The sequence below is a fragment of the Dreissena polymorpha genome, chromosome 12 (assembly GCF_020536995.1).
Source record: "Dreissena polymorpha isolate Duluth1 chromosome 12, UMN_Dpol_1.0, whole genome shotgun sequence".
Taxonomy (NCBI): domain Eukaryota; kingdom Metazoa; phylum Mollusca; class Bivalvia; order Myida; family Dreissenidae; genus Dreissena; species Dreissena polymorpha.
Genome location: NC_068366.1, coordinates 50,467,653 through 50,489,219, shown reverse-complemented (window position 1 = coordinate 50,489,219; position 21,567 = coordinate 50,467,653). Strand labels below are relative to the sequence as shown.

At 37.7% G+C, this 21,567-nt stretch overlaps 1 protein-coding gene across 1 annotated transcript in view; it reads right to left on the bottom strand.

Annotated features, from left to right (window-relative positions):
• Positions 1 to 21,567, bottom strand: part of LOC127852331 (syntaxin-binding protein 5-like) — a 133,603-nt gene that overhangs the window by 39,275 nt on the left and 72,761 nt on the right. The window contains exons 11-21 of the mRNA XM_052386264.1: positions 18,821 to 18,975; positions 17,477 to 17,549; positions 16,168 to 16,318; positions 15,740 to 15,807; positions 15,345 to 15,385; positions 12,214 to 12,416; positions 7,738 to 7,890; positions 6,596 to 6,679; positions 2,183 to 2,331; positions 1,521 to 1,609; positions 510 to 560 (exon numbers count right to left, since the gene is read on the bottom strand). Coding sequence (XP_052242224.1) covers positions 510 to 560; positions 1,521 to 1,609; positions 2,183 to 2,331; positions 6,596 to 6,679; positions 7,738 to 7,890; positions 12,214 to 12,416; positions 15,345 to 15,385; positions 15,740 to 15,807; positions 16,168 to 16,318; positions 17,477 to 17,549; positions 18,821 to 18,975 — 1,217 coding nt within the window. The remainder of the gene's footprint in view (positions 1 to 509; positions 561 to 1,520; positions 1,610 to 2,182; positions 2,332 to 6,595; positions 6,680 to 7,737; positions 7,891 to 12,213; positions 12,417 to 15,344; positions 15,386 to 15,739; positions 15,808 to 16,167; positions 16,319 to 17,476; positions 17,550 to 18,820; positions 18,976 to 21,567) is intronic.

The following is a 21,567-nucleotide window of genomic DNA, read 5'->3' as shown; positions in this document are numbered from 1 at the left end:
ACCCCAAACCAACTTGATAATATTAGTTCAAAGCCAGTAATTTGCATTTTTTTTTGGATATGTATACTATTTGCTTTTTTAAGTTTAACAACAAAATTATAGTAAAATAAAATAATACGTTAAATGTGAAAACAATGTCTGTTTATCTTTAATACCTTTTTACATAAACACCAATGCATGATCCAGTCATTACAACTGTATTCCAGTTACATTCCAAGTCCTAGTAAGGACAAAACGGACAAAATTTAACAAATTTACAATTTTGCCGTTTCCTTTTTTATTCAATGTCTTTTTAATCCAAATCATCAAATAACCAATTCCCTGTAATAGACACCATTAGATTCTAACACCTAATGGAACCTTCAAGTAAATGCCAGGAACCTTAGTATGGTTGGTAGAGAGGGGAAGGGTGGGTGGGGTAGGACTACGGTGCTGCAGCACCTTATAAATAATCCGTGGGTGGGTTAACAAATAATAGCTTTGGAGGGGATTCACATTATAAACCTTACGTGTGTGATGGTGGTGGTGGTGGTTATGATGATAGTTGCTGTCCTTGAAACCTAAAATACCACATTAGTTCCAGCAAAAAAGGATGGAGCATCACAAACTTCATATAGTTCAGCATTGTTCTATGTATTTTTACTTACAAGCTATTTTGCACAATTAACTGTATTTATTGTTTTATATAACCAATCTACTACTCTATAATTTATTATTCTAGTTTGAATTTTAGTTTTCATCAAGCTCCCATACAAGTCCTGATTTTTGCTTTCATTTTCAAACTCCTACATGTTTCACTGCAGTGATCCCCCCCCCCCCCCCCCCCGATTTGCCACCACACCAGAAGTTTTATTTGAGCATTTGCTGTGGAAAAACAGGGCTTAATGCATTTGCATGAAGTGTTGTCCCAGATGTGACAGGGTAACCACAAAACTCCTTAATAAAAACTTAACAAAATGTCTTTGATTCGCAGACAGAACATCGCTGTTTCCCAGTCAACTATTTCTAAACAACTTTTTTACATACATGTATTGCTCATATGTTTAAGTTTAACTGTTTGCAAACAGCCGTCATTGTTTAAAAAAAATGTAATATCAATAGTACATGTATATGACATATAGTTCTGTTATTACAGCACAGTCATACAGAGAATCCTTCTTATAATGATGTGTGTAAAGTAATACTTCTCGGATGAAAACAGATGCACTCAACCAATAAATTAGCCCCCAACAAACTTATTTCAATCTAAACCGCGAAGATTTCATGCCCTGAAAAACATATATTGGTATATGTGCCATTTATCCAAACATTCAAGACAATTTAATTTGGGGTAGACAGAGTACATTAGAAAAATTAATGTCAGAGTCTAATTTGTTGTTTTTTGCCACTAAATAATAGCTTCATTATTGACATTGCAACATTAAAATAAATACTTTATTGAATTTTTTACCTTAAGTTAGTGCAAGCTTATTTAAGATTTCAATTAGCAGCTTTGTAGAAAACTGGCCCAATATACTTACCATATAAATCTGGAGTCCCCAAATTGAGCAGGCAGGTTTTCTGAATGATATCCACAATGGCTAGGCCGGACTCGTTGCCGAATGCTAGCCTGAAAAGTAGATATACCATGATATAGGAGGAGATATCTGTAATGTGCTAACCACATAATCTACTGTCATCAATTTAATTTTCAAACGACCACAAAACATACCATATTTGCTCTCAAATGTTTAACTGTTATGTATGCTGACCACATTAAATCAAACAGTTCCCAATTTTGCCTGAAGTATGCAGTAAATAAAATTGTGGGATATACTTTTATTTTATTTTATTGGGGGATATAACTTTATTTTCTATTAAAAAAAATTGATGTATTTGACATCCAATTAGGACATGATTAACATGGGTAAGACATCACCTAATGTATGTGTACCACACACTGTATAAAATTATAATGACCAATGAACAAGTGAATTTTATAATAGATTGCATGAAACATGAAAACACATGTTCTGAATATTGTTCAAAGTGAAAGTACATTTCTGGGAATGATAACAAACATTTTTGTGTATTTAATTGAACAAATTATTCTGTAAACTATTTTGCACGTGCTTTTCAAAACCTAGCGCAAACCAGTTTTCTAGATCCATGCGTAGAGAAGGAATCAGAACTGCCTACTCACAATCCGTAGTTGGAATTCACACATATACTGGTGATGTTTCCCGGGTGTTCGTTATCATTCCAGGTGAGAAGGCCCACAAGGTCACACTGGTAACCCGGGCTCCATTTTCGGGCGCCACCCCGCACCTTCAGCGCCGTCAACGGTTCAGACTGCAAGCAGGAAATGAAGAGTTCGTAAATTAGCACTTTAGCCCATAAGGCAGTGATCAAAATTGCCTGCAAGCTCTCTAACCCTGCACTGGTGAATCTGAACAAGGCATGTTAATATTTTCCAGGCGTGTTTATATTTTCAGTTTCATACAGACCAGCTTGTAACATTTTTCAGTCTCTGGTACAAGAAATTATAAGTATTCAAGCTTGCTTAGTTAATCAGCTAATTTTGATTACTGCTAATTTGCGCTTTGTTGTAGGAAAACAAGGCCTAATGCATATGCATAAAGAGTCAACTCAGATTAACCTGCGCAGTCTGCACAGGCTAATCTCGGACAACACTTTTTTTGTTTTTATGAAATCTTTCCTATTAATGAATTCTCAGGTTAATCAGAAGGTATCATTCCTGATGAGCCTGTGCAGACTGCGTGGGCTAATCTGGGATGACACTTTACGCCCATGCATTAAGCGAAGTTTCGCCAGAGCTAGGCTGACATTTTTAAGCAGATCCCTTGGTACTATCACATTTATGTTTCAACACAGTCTTTATCTCGATAAGTAAACCAATTATCAACCTTCAAATTTCACAGTTCTAACTGAAAAAAAATTATTGTAAGTTCACCTCAATTTAAAAAATTACAGAAAGATATGACCTGCAAATCAGAAAGAGACTTGATACATGTTTGTGTCACAAAAATAGATGCCCCCACAACACGTTTTGAAAAAGACAAATCTAATATATATTCTAAATTGGACAAAAAGACAAAGGGCAACAATTCAGCAAAACTGGTCACTGCCAATATTCCCTTCTTAACCCTTTGCATGCTGGGTAATTTGTCGTCTGCTAAAATGTCGTCTGCAGAATTTCTAAAATTAGCATTTTCTTCTATTTTTTTCAAAAAATACTATCAAAATAGCAAACAGTTTGGATCCTGATGAGACACCACGTTCTGTGGCGTCTCATCTGGATCCAAACTGTTTGCAAAGGCCTTTCAAATTCGGTTCCCGCACTGAAAGGGTTAAAGATAATATAAACCATTAGGAGACTCAACTATAAAAGCTTGACTATTACACTATATTTACTATATATGTATACACTGTTGACTATATATGTATACACTGTTGTGACATTTAGGTAATTCAACAATGAAAGTTTGAGCAAGATCCATTTAACCCTTTGCATGCTGGGAAATTTGTCATCTGCTAAAATGTCGTCTGCTGAATTTCTAAAATTAGCATTTTCTTAGATTTTTTTCAAAGAATACTATCAGAATAGCAAACAGTTTGGATCCAGATGAGACGCCACGTTTTGTGGCGTCTCATCTGGATCCAAACTGTTTGCAAAGGCCTTCAAAATTTGGTTCCAGCACTACATTTGTATAAGGGTTAAAGATAAGTTGAAAACGTAAAGAAAAGACCATCAGGCTTCATTGGACTATAATTCTGCCAAAATGTGTCACAGCCAAAGACCTTTCTTTAAAATCATCTTAACCTTAAGGTCATTCACCTATGAAAGTTTGCGCTAGATCAACCATGTAGTTAAAGAGAAATTCAGGGGACTATATTCTATATAGCAGAAAAACAGACAAAGGGCAATCTTTCTGCCAGAACTATTTTCTTAACATCATCTACTCATTAAAGTAGTAAACCTGAGCAAGTTTGAGAGAAAGCCACTCCGTATTTAAGAGGAGTTCAGAACACAATGTTTCGGGTGTATATGTGTATGTATAAGTATGTTCGTAGAGATGCACTGACGGACAAACAAGTGCAATTCATAAAAACGAATGACTTACAAATACAAATTCATGAGTTTAAATCTTGTTTATAAAAAAAGATCCTTTAAAGAGAAGGTAAAAAAGTAGAAAAATGACAACATTTAATTGGATAAAATCACTGGTACACTTATAAGTCACACGTGAAATATAATGGTGCAGATAAAAATTACAAAAATAACGTGTTTTTGCAACAATTATGCAGATTGAAGTGCTGCCCAGTTGCAATACAGACAACTGATTTTGTTCAACTGGAAAACACTAGCAAAATGCCGGACAATTTATCGCTAGCCTTTTTATAATTACAGCTGAATGTGAGGTTAAGCTACCACAATTCTGAAAATCTAAAAACATTTGTCTATATATCTGGCCGTATCAGTATCAAAACTCGTGGCATAAATCTGGGGCTTTAAATTTATTTAAGAACAATATACTGTGCAAAAATTATTGTATTATTTCTTTACATTAGATTAACAAAATCTGTATAATCTATCTAAAAAAACTCGATACATGTTGTCTGAAACATGTATAATAGGAACCAATGTTATTTAAAAAGTATCCATTGATTTATTACTCTCCTATTGCATTAATTTAAACCAAAACAAGAGATTGCCAAGCAATATGGTCCCCTACCGGTGAAACTCCACCATTGTCAGATTAAAAAAAAAAATTGTTTTCATAGCAACCAGAATTCTTGACGTAGGAACAAAATGAAATGACGTGCATAATCCCCATATTACCATCTATCCATGTTTTAAATTATATGAAACAAGAGTGCCAAACTGTCACAAGATACGCCCGTTCGAAGGTTTTGGACACCATGCTCAATGCTTGAAAGTGTCCTCAAGACCTAGTTATTGACCCGGCATGACCCATATTTGAACTTGACCTAGATATCACTTAGATGTAACATCTGACTAAATTTGGTGAAGATAAGATGAAAACTACTTCAATTAAAGAGCGGACAACATGCTTAATGCTTGAAATGCACTATGTGACCTCGTTTTTGACCCGGCATGACCCATGTTCGAACTTGACCTACATATCATCTAGACACAACTTCTGACCAAATTAGGTGAAGATCAGATGAAAACTACTTCAATTAGAGAGCGGACACCATGCTAAATGCTTGAAATGCACTAAGTAACCTCGTGACCTAGTTTTTGACACGGCATGACCCATATTTGAACTTGACCTACATATCATCTAGACACAACTTCTGACCAAATTTGGTGAAGATCGGATGAATACAATTTGAATTAGAGTCCGGACAAAGTGGCGCCGTTGAAAATGCACTAATTGACCCTATGACCTAGTTTTTGACCCGGCATGACCCATATTCGAACTTGGCCTATATATCAACTAGATGCAACTGCTGACCAAGTTTGGTGAAGATCGGATGAATACAATTTGAAATAGAGTCCGGACAAAGTGGCCCCTTTGAAAATGCACTTATTGACCCTATGACCTAGTTTTTGACCCGGCATGACCCATATTCGAACTTGGCCTAGATATCAACTAGATGCAACTGCTGACCAAGTTTGGTGAAGATCGGATGAATACAATTTGAAATAGAGTCCGGACAAAGTGGCCCCTTTGAAAATGCACTTATTGACCCTATGACCTAGTTTTTGACCCGGCATGACCCATATTCGAACTTGGCCTAGATATCAACTAGATGCAACTGCTGACCAAGTTTGGTGAAGATCGGATGAATACAATTTGAATTAGAGTCCGGACAAAGTGATGCCTTCCGCCCGCCGCCCGCCGCCCGCCAAGGGGTTTCACATAATACGTCCCGTATTTTATACGGGCGTATAAAAATATTAAGAATTTAAAAAGTTATCGCAGGATCCAGAAAAGTGTGACGGACTGACGGACAGAGCGCAAACCATAAATCCCCTCTGGTTTCACCGGTAGGGGACAATAATTGTTTGGAAAATGTTACATTTGCAACAAAGAGAAGTCTTACCATAAGCAATGCAATATCATAGATCATAACATTACAAACGTGAAAGTAAATCTGTAATAAACACTGACATGACACAAAACACACAGCAAAGAGACAATAACACAAATCATGTCTTTAAGACAAATATGTTTCAAAATGATAAAAATCCTTACAAAGAATTCCACATATTCAAGTGTGATGATAGTTTAAATATTATTTTTTTGTCTTGCTTTTGTACTACACAAAATACCTTCAATTAAATTTAGTATTTTAATATGGTTTTGAATGTACTTGTGTAACATCTAGCAAAAGGTTAATATATGACTTAATTATTTATTTCTGACCGCCGTATAAAAGAGACTTAACAAAGCACTGTGTATGCAATTTCTTTCATTCTTTGTACCATTAATTAAGCAGCAAGACACATTTAAGTCCACGTAGATCAAGCAGAGTAAACACCACAAATAGATAGCAAATGTATGTCAAAGGTTAATAAAACACCAATAGAGTACAGAAGGTGACAAGGAGTATGAAATCTTACTCTTGCGCAATCTGATGAATAAGAGCCCATACTACCACCAGACTTTTGTTGTTGGGCCATAAGACTTAAGCTAGGTTTTGACTGCTGAAAGTAACACATACAATATTAAAAAATCCTTTAAAAAAATCCTTTCGAGTCCATTGCATTTCAAATATAAATCTGTTAGTTAAGCAAGTAGAATGTTAAGGCCACTTATAAGTTGTAATCAGATTGTTTGTCAAAATAATTATAGCTGAGCACACATCTGTGAATTTTTGAATATTTTTATTAGATTCTTTCTTTTTTTTCCCCTTTTTTGAAGCCAATGAAAAGTAGTATATTACACACATCTGTGACAGCTTAAAATAAATTACAGTATGTTTATTATTGACTTCAATCCATGGTCAAGAGTAATGACTTTGATGATTATCAGTTTAAGCTAAACATTCAATTATATGACATGAAAACATGAAACACTGACTGAGAAAGCAAATGCAAACAGTGATGAAATGATGATGATCCCCCATCAGAACTCACATGATTAAAACCCAAGACTCTAAGCTCCCATGACTAATTCCTACCCACATAAAAGCCCTTTGGATGCATACCTGCCACTCTCTGATGCAGTGCTTAAATAGGGAGCCTATATCCCCCATCACATATTTACTCCCACCTGTAATTGACATCCACCACCTATCAACTCCACCACCAATTGACCCTCATTCCCATCCCCAAGCGACCCCAACCACTAATGCCCCCACCCCCTCCCCCTTAAAACTAGGCCTGAAGTGGCCCCCACCGACAATTTACCAACTGCTCCAAAACATTGTACCTTTCTTCTATTGGACCCAGTGCTACAATAAGCCCCCATGCTGTAGATGTTGCCAATACTTCATCACAAATTTATTGCCCACATTGATAGCCTCCCACACATGAAGCACATTCTGGGAAAACTGGGCTTAATGCATATGCGTAGTGTTGTCCCAGATTAGCCTGTGCAGTCTGGACAGGCTAATGATGGACAACACTTTCACATACAGAGCATTTAAAAAAAAAGAGAGAACCTTTATAAAAAATCCATCAAAGCATAAAATGTCCTTTATTAGCCTATGCAGACATGCATTAAGCCTGTTTTTTTTCCAGAACGCTGCTAATATGCATACCTTTCCACTATCAGATGCGTTGCTGGAGTAGGAGCCCATGCTTCCTCCACTCTGCTGATGCTGCCCCATCACCGCCAGGCTGGGCTTGGGGAAGTCCAGGTCAGGAGAATCCAGGTCATCAAAAACCTCATACACTATTGACACATCCAGCCACTGAAATCAGACACCCCGTACACTATTGACACATCATGCCACTGAAATCAGACACCTCATAAACTATTGACACATCCAGCCACTGAAATCAGACAACCCGCACACTATTGACACATCACGCCACTGAAATCAGACACCTCATACACTATTGACACATCCAGCCACTGAAATCAGACACCTCATACATTATTGACAGACCCAGCCACTGAAATCATACATTTTGTACGCTATTGACACATCAAGCCACTGAAATCAGACACCTCATACATTATTGACACATCCAGCTACTGAAATCAGACACCTCATACATTGTTGACACATCCAGCCAATGAAATCAGACACTTTGTACACTTTTGACACATCCAGCCTCAGAAATTAGACACCTCATACACTATTGACACATCATGCTACTGAAATCAGACACTTTGTACACTATTGACACATCCAGCAACTGAAATCAGACACCTCATACATTATTCACACATCCAGCCACTAAAATCAAACACTTTGTACACTATTGACACATCCAGCTACTGAAATCAGACACCTCACACACTATTGACACATCCAGCCACTGAATTCAGACACCTTGTGTACTGTTGACACATCCAGACACTGAGATCAGACACATTGTACACTATTTACACATCCAGCCACTGAAATCAACACCTCAAACATTATTGACACATCCAGCCACTGAAATCAGACACCTCATACATTATTGACACATCCAGCTACTGAAATCAGACACTTCGTACACTATTGACACATCCAGCCTCATAAATCAGACACCTCATACACCATTGACACATCAGGCTACTGTAATCAGACACTTTGTACACAATTGACACATCCAACAACTTATATCAGACACCTCATACATTATTGACACATCCAGCCACTTAAATCAGACACTTTATAAACTATTGACACATCCAGCTACTGAAATCAGACACCTCAAACACTATTGACACATCCAGCCACTGAATTCAGACACTTTGTACACTATTGACATATCCAGCTACTGAAATCAGACACCTTATACACTATTGACAAATCCAGCCACAGAAATCAGACACCCCATACATTATTGACACTTCCAGCTACTGAAATCAGACACTTTGTACACTATTGACACATCCAGCCTCAGAAATCAGACACCTCATACACTATTGACACATCGTGCTACTGCAATCAGACACTTTGTACACTATTGACACATCCAGCAACTGCAATCAGACACCTCATACATTATTGACACATCCAGCCAATTAAATCAGACACTTTGTACACTACTGACACATCCAGCTACTGAAATCAGACACGTCACACACTATTGACACATCCAGCCACTGAATTTAAACACCTTGTGCACTATTAACACATCCATCAACTGAAATCAGACACCTCAAACACTATTGACACATCCAGCCACTGAAATCAGACACCTTATACATTATTGACACATCCAGCTACTGAAATCAGACACTTTGTACACTATTGACACATCCAGCTTCAGAATTCAGACACATTATACACTATTGACATATCATGCTACTGAAATCAGACATTTTGTACCCTATTGACACATCGAGCAACTGAAATCAGACACCTCATACATTATTGACACATCCAGCCACTTAAATCAGACACTTCGTACACTATTGACAAATCCAGCTACTGAAATCAGACACCTCAAACACTATTGACACATCCAGCCACTGAATTCAGACACTCTGAACACTATTGACACATCCAGCTACTGAAATCAGACACCTCATACACTATTGACACATCCAGCCACTGAATTCAGACACTTTGTACACTATTGACACATCCAGCTACTGAAATCAGACACCTCATACACTATTGACAAATCCAGCCACAGAAATCAGACACCCCATACATTATTGACACTTCCAGCTACTGAAATCAGACACTTTGTACACTATTGACACATCCAGCCTCAGAAATCAGACACCTCATACACTATTGACACATTGTGCTACTGAAATCAGACACTTTGTATACTATTGACACATCCAGCAACTGCAATCAGACACCTCATACATTATTGACACATCCAGCCAATTAAATCAGACACTCTGTACACTACTGACACATCCAGCTACTGAAATCAGACACCTCACACACTATTGACACATCCAGCCACTGAATTCAGACACCTTGTGCACTATTGACACATCTATCAACTGAAATCAGACACCTCAAACACTATTGACACACCCAGCCACTGAAATCAGACACCTTATACATTATTGACACATCCAGCTACTGAAATCAGACACTTTGTACACTATTGACACATCCAGCTTCAGAAATCAGACACATCATACACTATTGACATATCATGCTACTGAAATCAGACACTTTGTACACTATTGACACATCCAGCAACTGAAATCAGAGACCTCATACATTATTGACACATCCAGCCACTTAAATCAGACACTTTGTACACTATTGACACATCCAGCTACTGAAATCAGACACCTCAAACACTATTGACACATCCAGCCACTGAATTCAGACACTTTGTACACTATTGACACATCCAGCTACTGAAATCAGACACCTCATACACTATTGACAAATCCAGCCACTGAAATAAGACACCTCATACATTATTGACACATCCAGCTACTGAAATCAGACACTTTGTACACTATTGACACATCTAGCCTCAGAAATCAGACACCTCATACTCTATTGACACATCGTGCTACTGAAATCAGACACTTTGTACACTATTGACACATCCAGCAACTGCAATCAGATACCTCCTACATTATTGACACATCCAGCCAATTAAATCAGACACTTTGTACACTACTGACACAATAAGCTACTGAAATCAGACGCCTCACACACTATTGACACATCCAGCTACTGAATTCAGACACCTTGTGCACTGCTAACACATCCAGACACTAAAATCAGACACTTTGTACACTATTGACACATCCAGCAACTGAAATCAGACACCTCAAACACTATTGACGCATCTAGCCACTGAAATCAGACACCTTATACATTATTGACACATCCAGCTACTGAAATCAGACACTTTGTACACTATTGACACATCCAGCCTCAGAAATCAGACACATCATACACTATTGACATATCATGCTACTGAAATCAGACATTTTGTACCCTATTGACACATCCAGCAACTTAAATCAGACACCTCATGCATTATTGACACATCCAGCCACTTTAATCAGACACTTTGTACACAATTGACACATCCAGCTACTGAAATCAGACACCTCAAACACTATTGACACATCCAGCCACTGAATTCAGACACTCTGTACACTATTGACACATCCAGCTACTAAAATCAGACACTTCATACACTATTGACACATCCAGCCACTGAAATCAGACACCTCATACATTATTGACACATCCAGCAACTGAATCAGACACCTTGTGCACTGTTGGAACATGCAGCCACTGACTTCATACATCTCATACACTATTGACACATCCAGCCCCTGGATCAGACACCTCATACACTATTTACACATCCAGCCACTGAAATCAGACACCTCAAACACTATTGACACATCCAGCCACTGAAATCAGACACCTCACACACTATTGACACATCCAGCCACTGAAATCAGGCACCTCACACACTATTGACACATCTAGCCACTGAAATCAGACACCTCATACATTATTGACACATAGAGCCACTGAAATCAGACACTTTCAGCCTGAAATCAAATGTTCTTAGTGATTCCAGTATCCCCTTTGAAATGGTGGGGAAGGGGTTAAATTACAAGATGGTAGCACCATATCTTAAGACTGACACAAGATGTGTTTGTGAAACACTATGTCCCTTCATATATTTGACCTTTGACCTTGACCTTTCACCACTCAAAATGTGCAGCTCCATGAGATACACATGCATGCCAAATATCAAGTTGCCATCTTCAATATTGCAAAAGTGTATATTGAATGAGCGATTTTTACCCATATATTTGACCTTTGACCTTGAAGGATGACCTTGACCTTTCACCACTCAAAATGTGCAGCTCCATGAGATACACATGCATGCTGAAAATCAAGTTGCTATCTTCAATATTGCAAAAGTTATGGCAAATGTTTAAGTTTGACGCAAACCAACCAACCAACAGACAGGGAAAAAACAATATGTCCCCCACTAAAGTGGACTTGGACTAACAATGTGAAATTTGAATACAAAAATGGCAAGAAAAAAAAGGCGACAGGAGCCCCTTCCCTCCCTCCCCCACACACACTCACTGACAAATCTACCTGAATACATACCGTTACTTCGTAGGTGACCTCCTGCTTGGAGAACTTAAAGAGCATGATGTGAGTGGCCCCAGCCAGCACCAGCAGCCTGCTCTCCTGGTCCAGGTACATCATGTAGATGGCAAACGGGTCGTCCTCCTGGCCCTCCAGCACACGGTTCTTGGGCTTCTCAAACATCTTGGCCGTCTTCAGCTTGTATAGCACTTGTAACGTCACTGAAACATGGGACGGTTTTTGTTTTTATGTACACGAGGAAACTGGGCTCTATGCATATGCTTTAAATATCGTACCTGATTAGGGTGTGCAGACTACACAGGCAATATACAAACTGAAGTTATTCACAGGAAACCACCTGTTCGAAACTCATTGCGCCCCCCCCCCCCCCCCCCTTGATATACCAATATGATTTCTTAACTCACTTTTAATTGCTTTCAAAAAAATTAATAAACAGGCTTAAACAAGAAGAAAGTTTTCCTTTCTAATAGCAGTGCATGTAATTGCCAAAACTGTACCAATAGGCACAAAAAACGAGTTCTATTTCAAAATATATGCAGGGTTTTTTTTTAGAGAAAGGGGAAGACGCTGGACGCTGGGTGAAAGGGGGAAAAAAGAGTGCGAAAGAGACATATTAGGGGAAAAAATAATAAACAGCTGCGCCATGAGCGCATGATACGCCCGTCGTTCGCCAATGAAGTAGTAAGGTAATAAATAACCCTTTGAATCATTTTTTTACTTCAGTTTATTTGTATTTGAATACATGGTTTATTTTATAAGTACATGAGCATGGAGCGCCGTCTCCTTGACATTCATACCATATCTTTTTTTGAGTATATGTATGCATTTCTTTAGAGGATATGGAGTTGAAGTAAACCTGTTATAGATATTTTGACCAATAATAAAAGAGAAATGTAGATGGGTAAGTGGTAGTGTACAATCGGAATAGAAAAAAGCTCACCTTGTTCAATTTTTCAGGGATACTAAAAAAAAAAAAAAAAAAATCCATCGAAGGATATTTGAGGTACAGTAGGACATTCAATGAAATCACGAAATTTTGACGAACAAAGTCCCATAACTCTGGAACAACAATTCAGAATTCCGTCAAAAACGAAAGGGGATCAGGGTTTATCAATATTAAGATTGTGTTGAAATTTGAAAAAAATCCATCGAAGGATATTTGAGCTACAGTAGGACATTCAATGAAATCACGAAATTTTGACGAACAAAGTCCCATAACTCTGGAACGACAATTCAGAATTCCGTCAAAAACGAAAGGGGATCAGGGTTTATCAATATTAAGATTGTGTTGAAATTTGAAAAAAATCCATCGAAGGATATTTGAGCTACAGTAGGACATTCAATGAAATCACGAAATTTTGACGAACAAAGTCCCATAACTCTGGAACGACAATTCAGAATTCCGTCAAAAACGAAAGGGGATCAGGGTTTATCAATATTAAGATTGTGTTAAAATTTGAAGAAAATCTGTCAAAGGATATTTGACGTAGCGTACGACATTAACAGACGGACGGACGGACGGACAGACGGACGCGGGGTATACCATAATACGTCCCGTCATAGACGGGCGTATAAAAACTGTTCATTTCAATGTCTATAACTCATCAAAAGAGGCATGTCTCTGTCCTTTTTGTTCTTAAACACATTTAACACGTATTAAAGTCAAAGTCCTTAATAAAGTTGCAGGTGTAGATCTAATTATGGGAAATGTTTTCAACTATATTTCTGTACTGGGTCCGGGGGACGATGTCAATTTTGTGATTTCAATTTCATGATGAATAGGTTGACGATCTTGATCTGCTACAGTATTGGAAGGGAAAGGAGCGGCAGCTGCCCATTTTCTACTTTCACTTTCACAATGTTTGATGTTGATTACCTCAGAATCCGGGTCATAACGGTTTTCGATGATTCTTTCTTAAAAAATACCTCGAAGCGTTCAGTATCTTCCGAGTCCGAATGTTTTATTTTGTTTGTGTAAGAACGCCAATTGTGAGACATTTTTTTCTGTTTTCACGTTTATATCTGGGCTTGCACATTGCCCGGATGAAAATTCGACTGGTTTCCGGTAATTAATTGACGAAACAACCTTCTGGCGCAAGAGCGGTATCCAGTAAAATATTCACATGATTATTACGATTAGTTGCCCAGTTTACATGACGTTATTTAAGAGCTATATTTAGAATAACTGGGATTCCCAGATTTTTTGTGTTCGTCTGGAGAGAGAGAGCGAGATCGTTGTACATGGTGCAAATTGGATAATTGCCGAATGCCCAAAGGAAAAATAAACATATCTATTTCTTTGAGAGAAAATATTATATTTTGGTGCAAAAATGATATTTTTGGTGGGGAAATTGTATTTTGAGGGGAAAAATTCTGGTAGGGGAAGACGCCGAATATCGGCGTCACTTTCTTAGTAAAAAAAACCCCTGATATGATAATACTACTTTGCAGACATTTCAACACCTAGAGGTGGTATTAATTTCCCGCCACGTTATCAGAACATTTACGTTGTGCTTCTGAAGCTGCCTGAATGTTCAGTTATCGTAGCCAGAAATTCACATGGAATATATTGAGATATAGCCAGAAATTCATTGTGACACATAAAAATAAAAACTAGCATTTTGTATTGTGTTAAATCTATGTTACCAGAGACATCTAGCTTTGAAATTATGGCTATTGCTATAAGGAACATTGTTTTTTTATGTGTTAACTTTATTGATCGAAATATTGTATGAAATATGTGTGTATGTGTAAACTTTATTTATCCAAATATTGTATGCAATATGTGTTGATTTTGAGTGTTAATGTGCTTTTAAAAGGAAAGACAGAGAGTGATTAAATTGATGCAGCTAGGCTAGCTCCAGACCAGCGCAAGCAGTCAAGTCAGGAGCTATGCTGTCCACTTTAAAGTTAAGTAAGGTTCACTGTCTAATTAAAACCCAGCGTAGCTCTATACTAGCCTGTGCATGAGCACAGTCTGGTAGGGAGCTACGCTGGCAACTATAAAGCCATGCAAGGTTTCTTGGTCTCCTTAGAAGACATGGTATCTGTTGACCAGACAGGTCTTAAGCTTCACTCACAACACATGACAAACAACCCATTTTTTCCCCATGCAGATCAAAAGTTACCTGCAGACGCGTCCCAGAACTTCACTGAGCCATCAGCATGCCTGAAACAGATGGAGAGGCGTTGAAAACAAAATATATAGACATAAGATAATTATTAAATATATGAGCCGAAATCTGGGTACACAGTCTGCACAGGCTTATAAGGGATCGACACTTTCTGCCTAAACTGGATTTTTGCTAAGAAAAGACGACATCCATAAAAGCGGAAAATGGTTTCCCTGATTAGCCTGTGCACACTGCTACTCTAGGACAACACTTAACGCACATACATTCAGACCCATTTTCACAGATCCAGGCTTATATATCATGATATTGTTATTGAGTACTTTAACAGACAACTACCAATTGCACGACACAAGTTAACAGCTGCTCTAATGCAAATCCTAGTTGCTTACCCAGTGACCACTATCTCGGGATAGCTGCAAGTTGATGAGCCCCATACACCACCCTTGATTGGCCAGCGCTGAAAATAAGAAGTGTTATTGTAAGTGGAACATTTATGAAATTATTTGACAATCAGAAATTTAAAAAACAAAAACCTTCAAAATGTAACTCTTTGTTTACATTAAAAAAAAGCCTTGTATAATTAAAAAAAAAACAACACTAAAGATTTCGCAATCATTTCTCTAAATGGACTTGCATGAGGCAGAAAACAACAACGATAAGAAAACAAGCTGGTAACAAAACATTAAAACTTTCCAGTTTTTAGCTACTTAACTTTTTAACAATAAAACTTTCCACTTTTAGCTACTTAACTTTTTAATTATCTCACAGCTGAAAGGACTAGAAATCACACCCCTGAATGAATATAAATTGTTAAAACCTTTTCACTAAATCCGATGCGTTTGTGTTTGGATGAGCCTACGGAGTACAGGGCAGGTATCAGGTCTGTCTGGCAGTCCGCAAAGTACTGGCAGGCAGTCACGGGTGACTCGTGTATATCCATTGGGTAAGGGTTCTCAAAACATGGGTACCTGCAAACAAATCATGATTTAAGAAAGCTAACCTATGAAAAATACCTCCATGCATCTATATTTGACCATCAAAAGGTTTATAAACATAATTTATAATGTGAATATTTGTATCTTACTTTCACTTTGCCCCCCCCCCCCCCCAAACAGGGCTTTAAACTTGTGACTCCAATTTCAATAGGGGTCATCTACTGTCCAAGGTCAATGCACATGTAAAGCATCAAGCCAACCGGTCAATTCGTTGACGAGTTATTGATAGGAAACGATTTTCACACTTATTGTGACAGTGAGCTTGACCTTTTCAATAGCGGTCATCTACTCTCCAAGACCAATGCACATGTAAAGTATCAAGCCAATCAGTCAATCGGTTGACGAGTTATTGATTGGAAACGATTTTCACACTTATTGTGACAGTGACCTTTGACTTAGTGACCCCAATTTCAATAGGTATCATTTACTGCCCAAGGCCAATGCACATGTATAGTATCAAGCCAAACGGTCAATTTGTTGACAAGTTATTGATTGGAACGATTTTCATATTCATTGTGACAGTGACCTTGGCCTTTGACCTAGTGGCCCCAATTTTAATAATGGTCATCTACTTCCAAGGCCAAAGCACATAGGAAGCATCAAGCCCATTGGTCAATCTGTTGACAAGTTATTGATTGGAAACCATTTTAATAACAATTGTGACAGTGACCTTGACCTTTGACCTAGTGACCCCAATTTCAATAGGGGTCATCTACTTCCAAGGCCAATGCACATGTGCAGAATCAAGCTAATCGGTCAATTTGTTGATGAGTTATTGATCGGAAACAAAATGGTCTACTGACAGACCAACCGACATCCAGCAAAACAATATACCCCCTCTTCTTCTAAGGGGGCATAATAACTTTTTATTTAGTAATAATAATTGTTTGTTAACGTGGATTTTTTTCAAAAGTATTTTAGTCATATCCCACTGGTCAGTTTACCAATTCACACTTTTCCTGGGAAAGCTGGGTAACCAGTACTAGGTACACGTGCCAGCAGCTAACAACTGCCCTACTTGATTCGGAGGTAGTGGGAGAGTTGCCATGTAACGGATTACATGAACAGTCCAAACACAAGTTATGTGGCCAGGGCTGGGAACCAACTCGCAATCCTCAGATTTGTACTTACCCTGGTGAGGTGAGATCAATTACAACAAGGTCATTCTGTAGTAGCACGACAATTGCATACGGGTCCTGAAAATCTGAAATATACAAAAAACACATAAAGTTTAAGTTTATCAAATACATAATTAACTGCAAAAACATTGTTGAAACCATAACCAAAGCATCATATGTCAATATAAGCCAGCTGATTCAGGCATGCTTGTGTTGAAAGGTATAGTCTTCTTGGGGACTTTCAAATATGTTTCTTGCGTAGAACCAGTAATTTGTGTAGTGAGAGAGACCCTTTCAACCCTCCCCAAGAAGGAATGTATATATGGATCAAACAAAAGGGAATGTAGGACACTGGCCCTCCAATACATACTTTCTCCCAATATTTTTATCATACCTGCCCGCTAAACAAATGTCCACCCAGATGCTGGTCCTTCCAAAATTGTCATCAACAAAAGCCAAAGTTTTTATCATGATAATTTGCAATCTTTTTTGTGTAAAGTATGTTTCCTTAAAGTGTGTTAAGCTTGTTAAAAACAAACACAATATTTCAGTACACTAATAATGGACACTTAGTTTGCATTTTAATGGCTTTACTGATGGAAATATATGAATTGCATCAGCTATAAAACTATGAAGAATCATGAAGTTAGGAAATGGCTTAATATCGGATGGCCAGTGACGGCTATGTTGTGTGTTTGCGTACTGAACAAATATTGGGAGAGCATGTGTCCTGGATAGCAAGCATTCAGGTGGAGGTATGTCCAGGGGAGTTATGTCCAGCTCCCAAGTACATCAAACATGCACTTAAAAAACTATACCTAAAATTTTCATATTAAAATCTTCCAAAATGAATGACTGTTAAAATATGCACTTTCTTAACCAAAGATACAATTTCAGATGATAATTTTTTGGAAGCCAACATGGCTTATAAGCCTTTTATACAATTGTGCCTCCTTCTGAGAAAACAGGTCTTAATGCATATGCGAACAGTGTCATCAAAGATAAGCCTGTGCAGTCCACATAGGCTAATCAGGGTTGACACTTTCTGCCTAAACTGAATTCTCGCATATTTAAAGAAACCTTCTTTGAAATAATATTTGCATAAGGCAGAAAGTGTTGTCCCTGATTAGCCTGTGCAGACTGCACAAGATAATCTGGGATGGCATTTTACGCACATACATAAAACCCTGTTTGCCCAGAGCAAGGCTATAATATGATAGGACTTTCTGGCTTGCAAGGAACAGATTATGTCATATGGTACTTTCAGCAGCAATTACTTTTTTTTATTAAAGATACAATTATAACTATGTGATTGTTTTGCATGGGTTGAAACCACCTTGATTTCACATAACCCTACCATTTTGCCAAGGTGTTTCGCAGAGTACCACAAAGTCTATGACGGTGTGTTCCATCTCGAGCACTGTCGTAGTTTTGCCCGTCATCACTGTGATACAAGGGGTGCGTCCTGCCCGGTCACATGACATTCCGCCGGAAAATATCACCAGAGGGTCACTGCAATATCAACAAAGGATAAAAAAGGCCTTTTAGGAGAAAACATGTAAGGCCCATGGCACACTGCCAGAAAATATCACAAGGGGTATAGCTGGAATAAATAGAAGGCAATACATATTTTGTCATTTATTCTTAAAGAAGCAACAATTATAACTCTACATCAATTATATTTATGAACTTACACTTACAATAGCTTAACATGTGGGTCTATATACACAAATTTGCTAAGGGAAGACCAATAAGTCAACAAGAGCACCGCCTTGCGGGTGCAGACCGCTCATCTATTTTCTTTTTAAAGGTGAAGGGACTCTCATTTTCAATCACAAAGGAGGTAGTGGTGAAGTGAAGAGGTGTGTATAGTGTGGGGGTGTGGACATATTACATTATTTTCCCAAAATGCGATTTTTTTTTTTTTAATTCAGGGGGGGGGGGAGTGGGGGTGCGATGGTTGGACGGTATTTCAAATATAAAATAATAAAAATAAATATTTGTGTTTTTAACCGTTAAAAAAAAATTGGGGGGGGGGGGTGGGGTGGGGTGGGGTGGGGGGGTATAGTGTGAGGGTGTGGTGGTCATTTGTGAGATGATAAAAAAAAAACATTTAGGGGGGGATTCGAGGGGGGGGGGATTCGGGGGGGGGGGGGGGGGGGGGGGGGAGGGGTAGGGGGGAAGGGCACAGGGGATGGTTTGGCTGGAGTCTATTGTGGTATGTCAGGTAAGAGTAGTTTTGTCAAAGTATCAATCAAATCTAATCATAAATAAAGAAGTTATGGCAATTTTAGCAAAATTTAATAATTTGACCTCGAGAGTCAAGGTCATTCAAATGTCAAGGTAAAATTCAACTTGCCAGGTACAGTAACCTCATGATAGCATGAAAGTATTTGAAAGCAATAGCCTTGATACTTCAGAAGTAAAGTGGATCGAAACACAAAATTTAACCATATATTCAAAGTTACTAAGTAAAAAAAGGGCCATAATTCCGTAAAAATGACAACCAGAGTTATGCAACTTGTCCTTTTACTGTACCCTTATGATAGTTTGCGAGTGCTCCAAGTATGAAAGCAATATCTTTGATACTTTAGAATAAAGTGGACCAAAACACAAAACTTAACCAAATTTTCAATTTTCTAAGTATAAAGGGCCCATAATTCCGTCCAAATGCCAGTCAGAGTTACATAACTTTGCCTGCACAGTCCCCTTATGATAGTCAATAAGTGTTGCAAGTATGAAAGCAATAGCTTTGATACTGTAAGAAAAAAGTGGACCTAAACACAAAAGTTAAACAAATTTTCAATTTTCTAAGTATAAAAAGGGCACATAATTCTGTCAAAATGCCAGTCAGAGTTACATTACTTTGCCTGCACAGTCCCCTTATGATAGTCAGTAAGTGTTGCAAGTATGAAAGCAATAGCTTTGATACTTAAGGAATAAAATGGACCTAAACATAAAACTTAACCAAAATTTTCAATTTTCTAAGTATTAAAAAGGGCACATAATTATGTCAAAATGCACGCCAGAGTTATCTAACTTTGCCTGCCCAGTCCCCTCATGATAGAAAGTAAGTGTACCAAGTTTGAATGCAATAGCATTGATACTTTTTGAGAAAAGTGGACCTAAACGCAAAACTTAACCAAAATTGAAAATTTTCTAAGTATAATAAAAAGGGCACATAATTCTGTCAAAATGCACGCCAGAGTTATCTAACTTTGCCTGCCCAGTCCTCTCATGATAGTTAGTAAGTGTACCAAGTTTGAATGCAATAGCATTGATACTTTCTGAGAAAAGTGGACCTAAACGCAAAACTTAACTGGACGCCAACGCCGACGCCAAGGTGATGACAATAGCTCATAATTTTTTTCAAAAAATAGATGAGCTAATAAGAGATTAAATTCTAAAATTGATATATTTTCATAATTATCTTGCTATTTTAAGTTAATGTGATTCTAAATTCAATAGTTTTAAACAAGTACAAAAAGAACACATAATTTCAATGATTTTTTTTTCCAATGAGTAAAAGATAAATAGGATAGAAACATGATTTGAGCAAACAGGATTTCACATAGCAAATGGAAACAGAAGTTTTCACTTAAGTACATGTTAAGAAACCGTTTCCCATATGAGTTTTGTATATATATGGACGAAGAAATAATCCATTTTAAAATTAAACCTTACTATAAAGATATACATGTACACTCAAACTACTAGCTCAATTGACTTTACATTTCATGTTATTGCTTCTTTATTATGGAATTTATGATTACAATTATGTCAAATGTGAATGCCATAGACTTTTAGACAAGATTTTTTTTTTAAATGGTTTTCACCAGTCCATGTAATACTAACGACCCCCCACCCCTGGTGGAAAGTTCTCTTTCAAGGGCAATAATTTAAATAAACTTTGTAGAAGACATCTGGAATATGCTCACAGCAAATACGAAAGCCTTAGGATTTGCTGTTTCAGAAAATGAGATTTTAAAAGGTTATCCCTATGTAAGTCTATAAAAACTAGTAAACACCAGGCAAGGCCATTTTTGACCTCATAGCCATAATTTGAGCAAACTGTGTACGGTACATAACATGTAACCTCTAGAT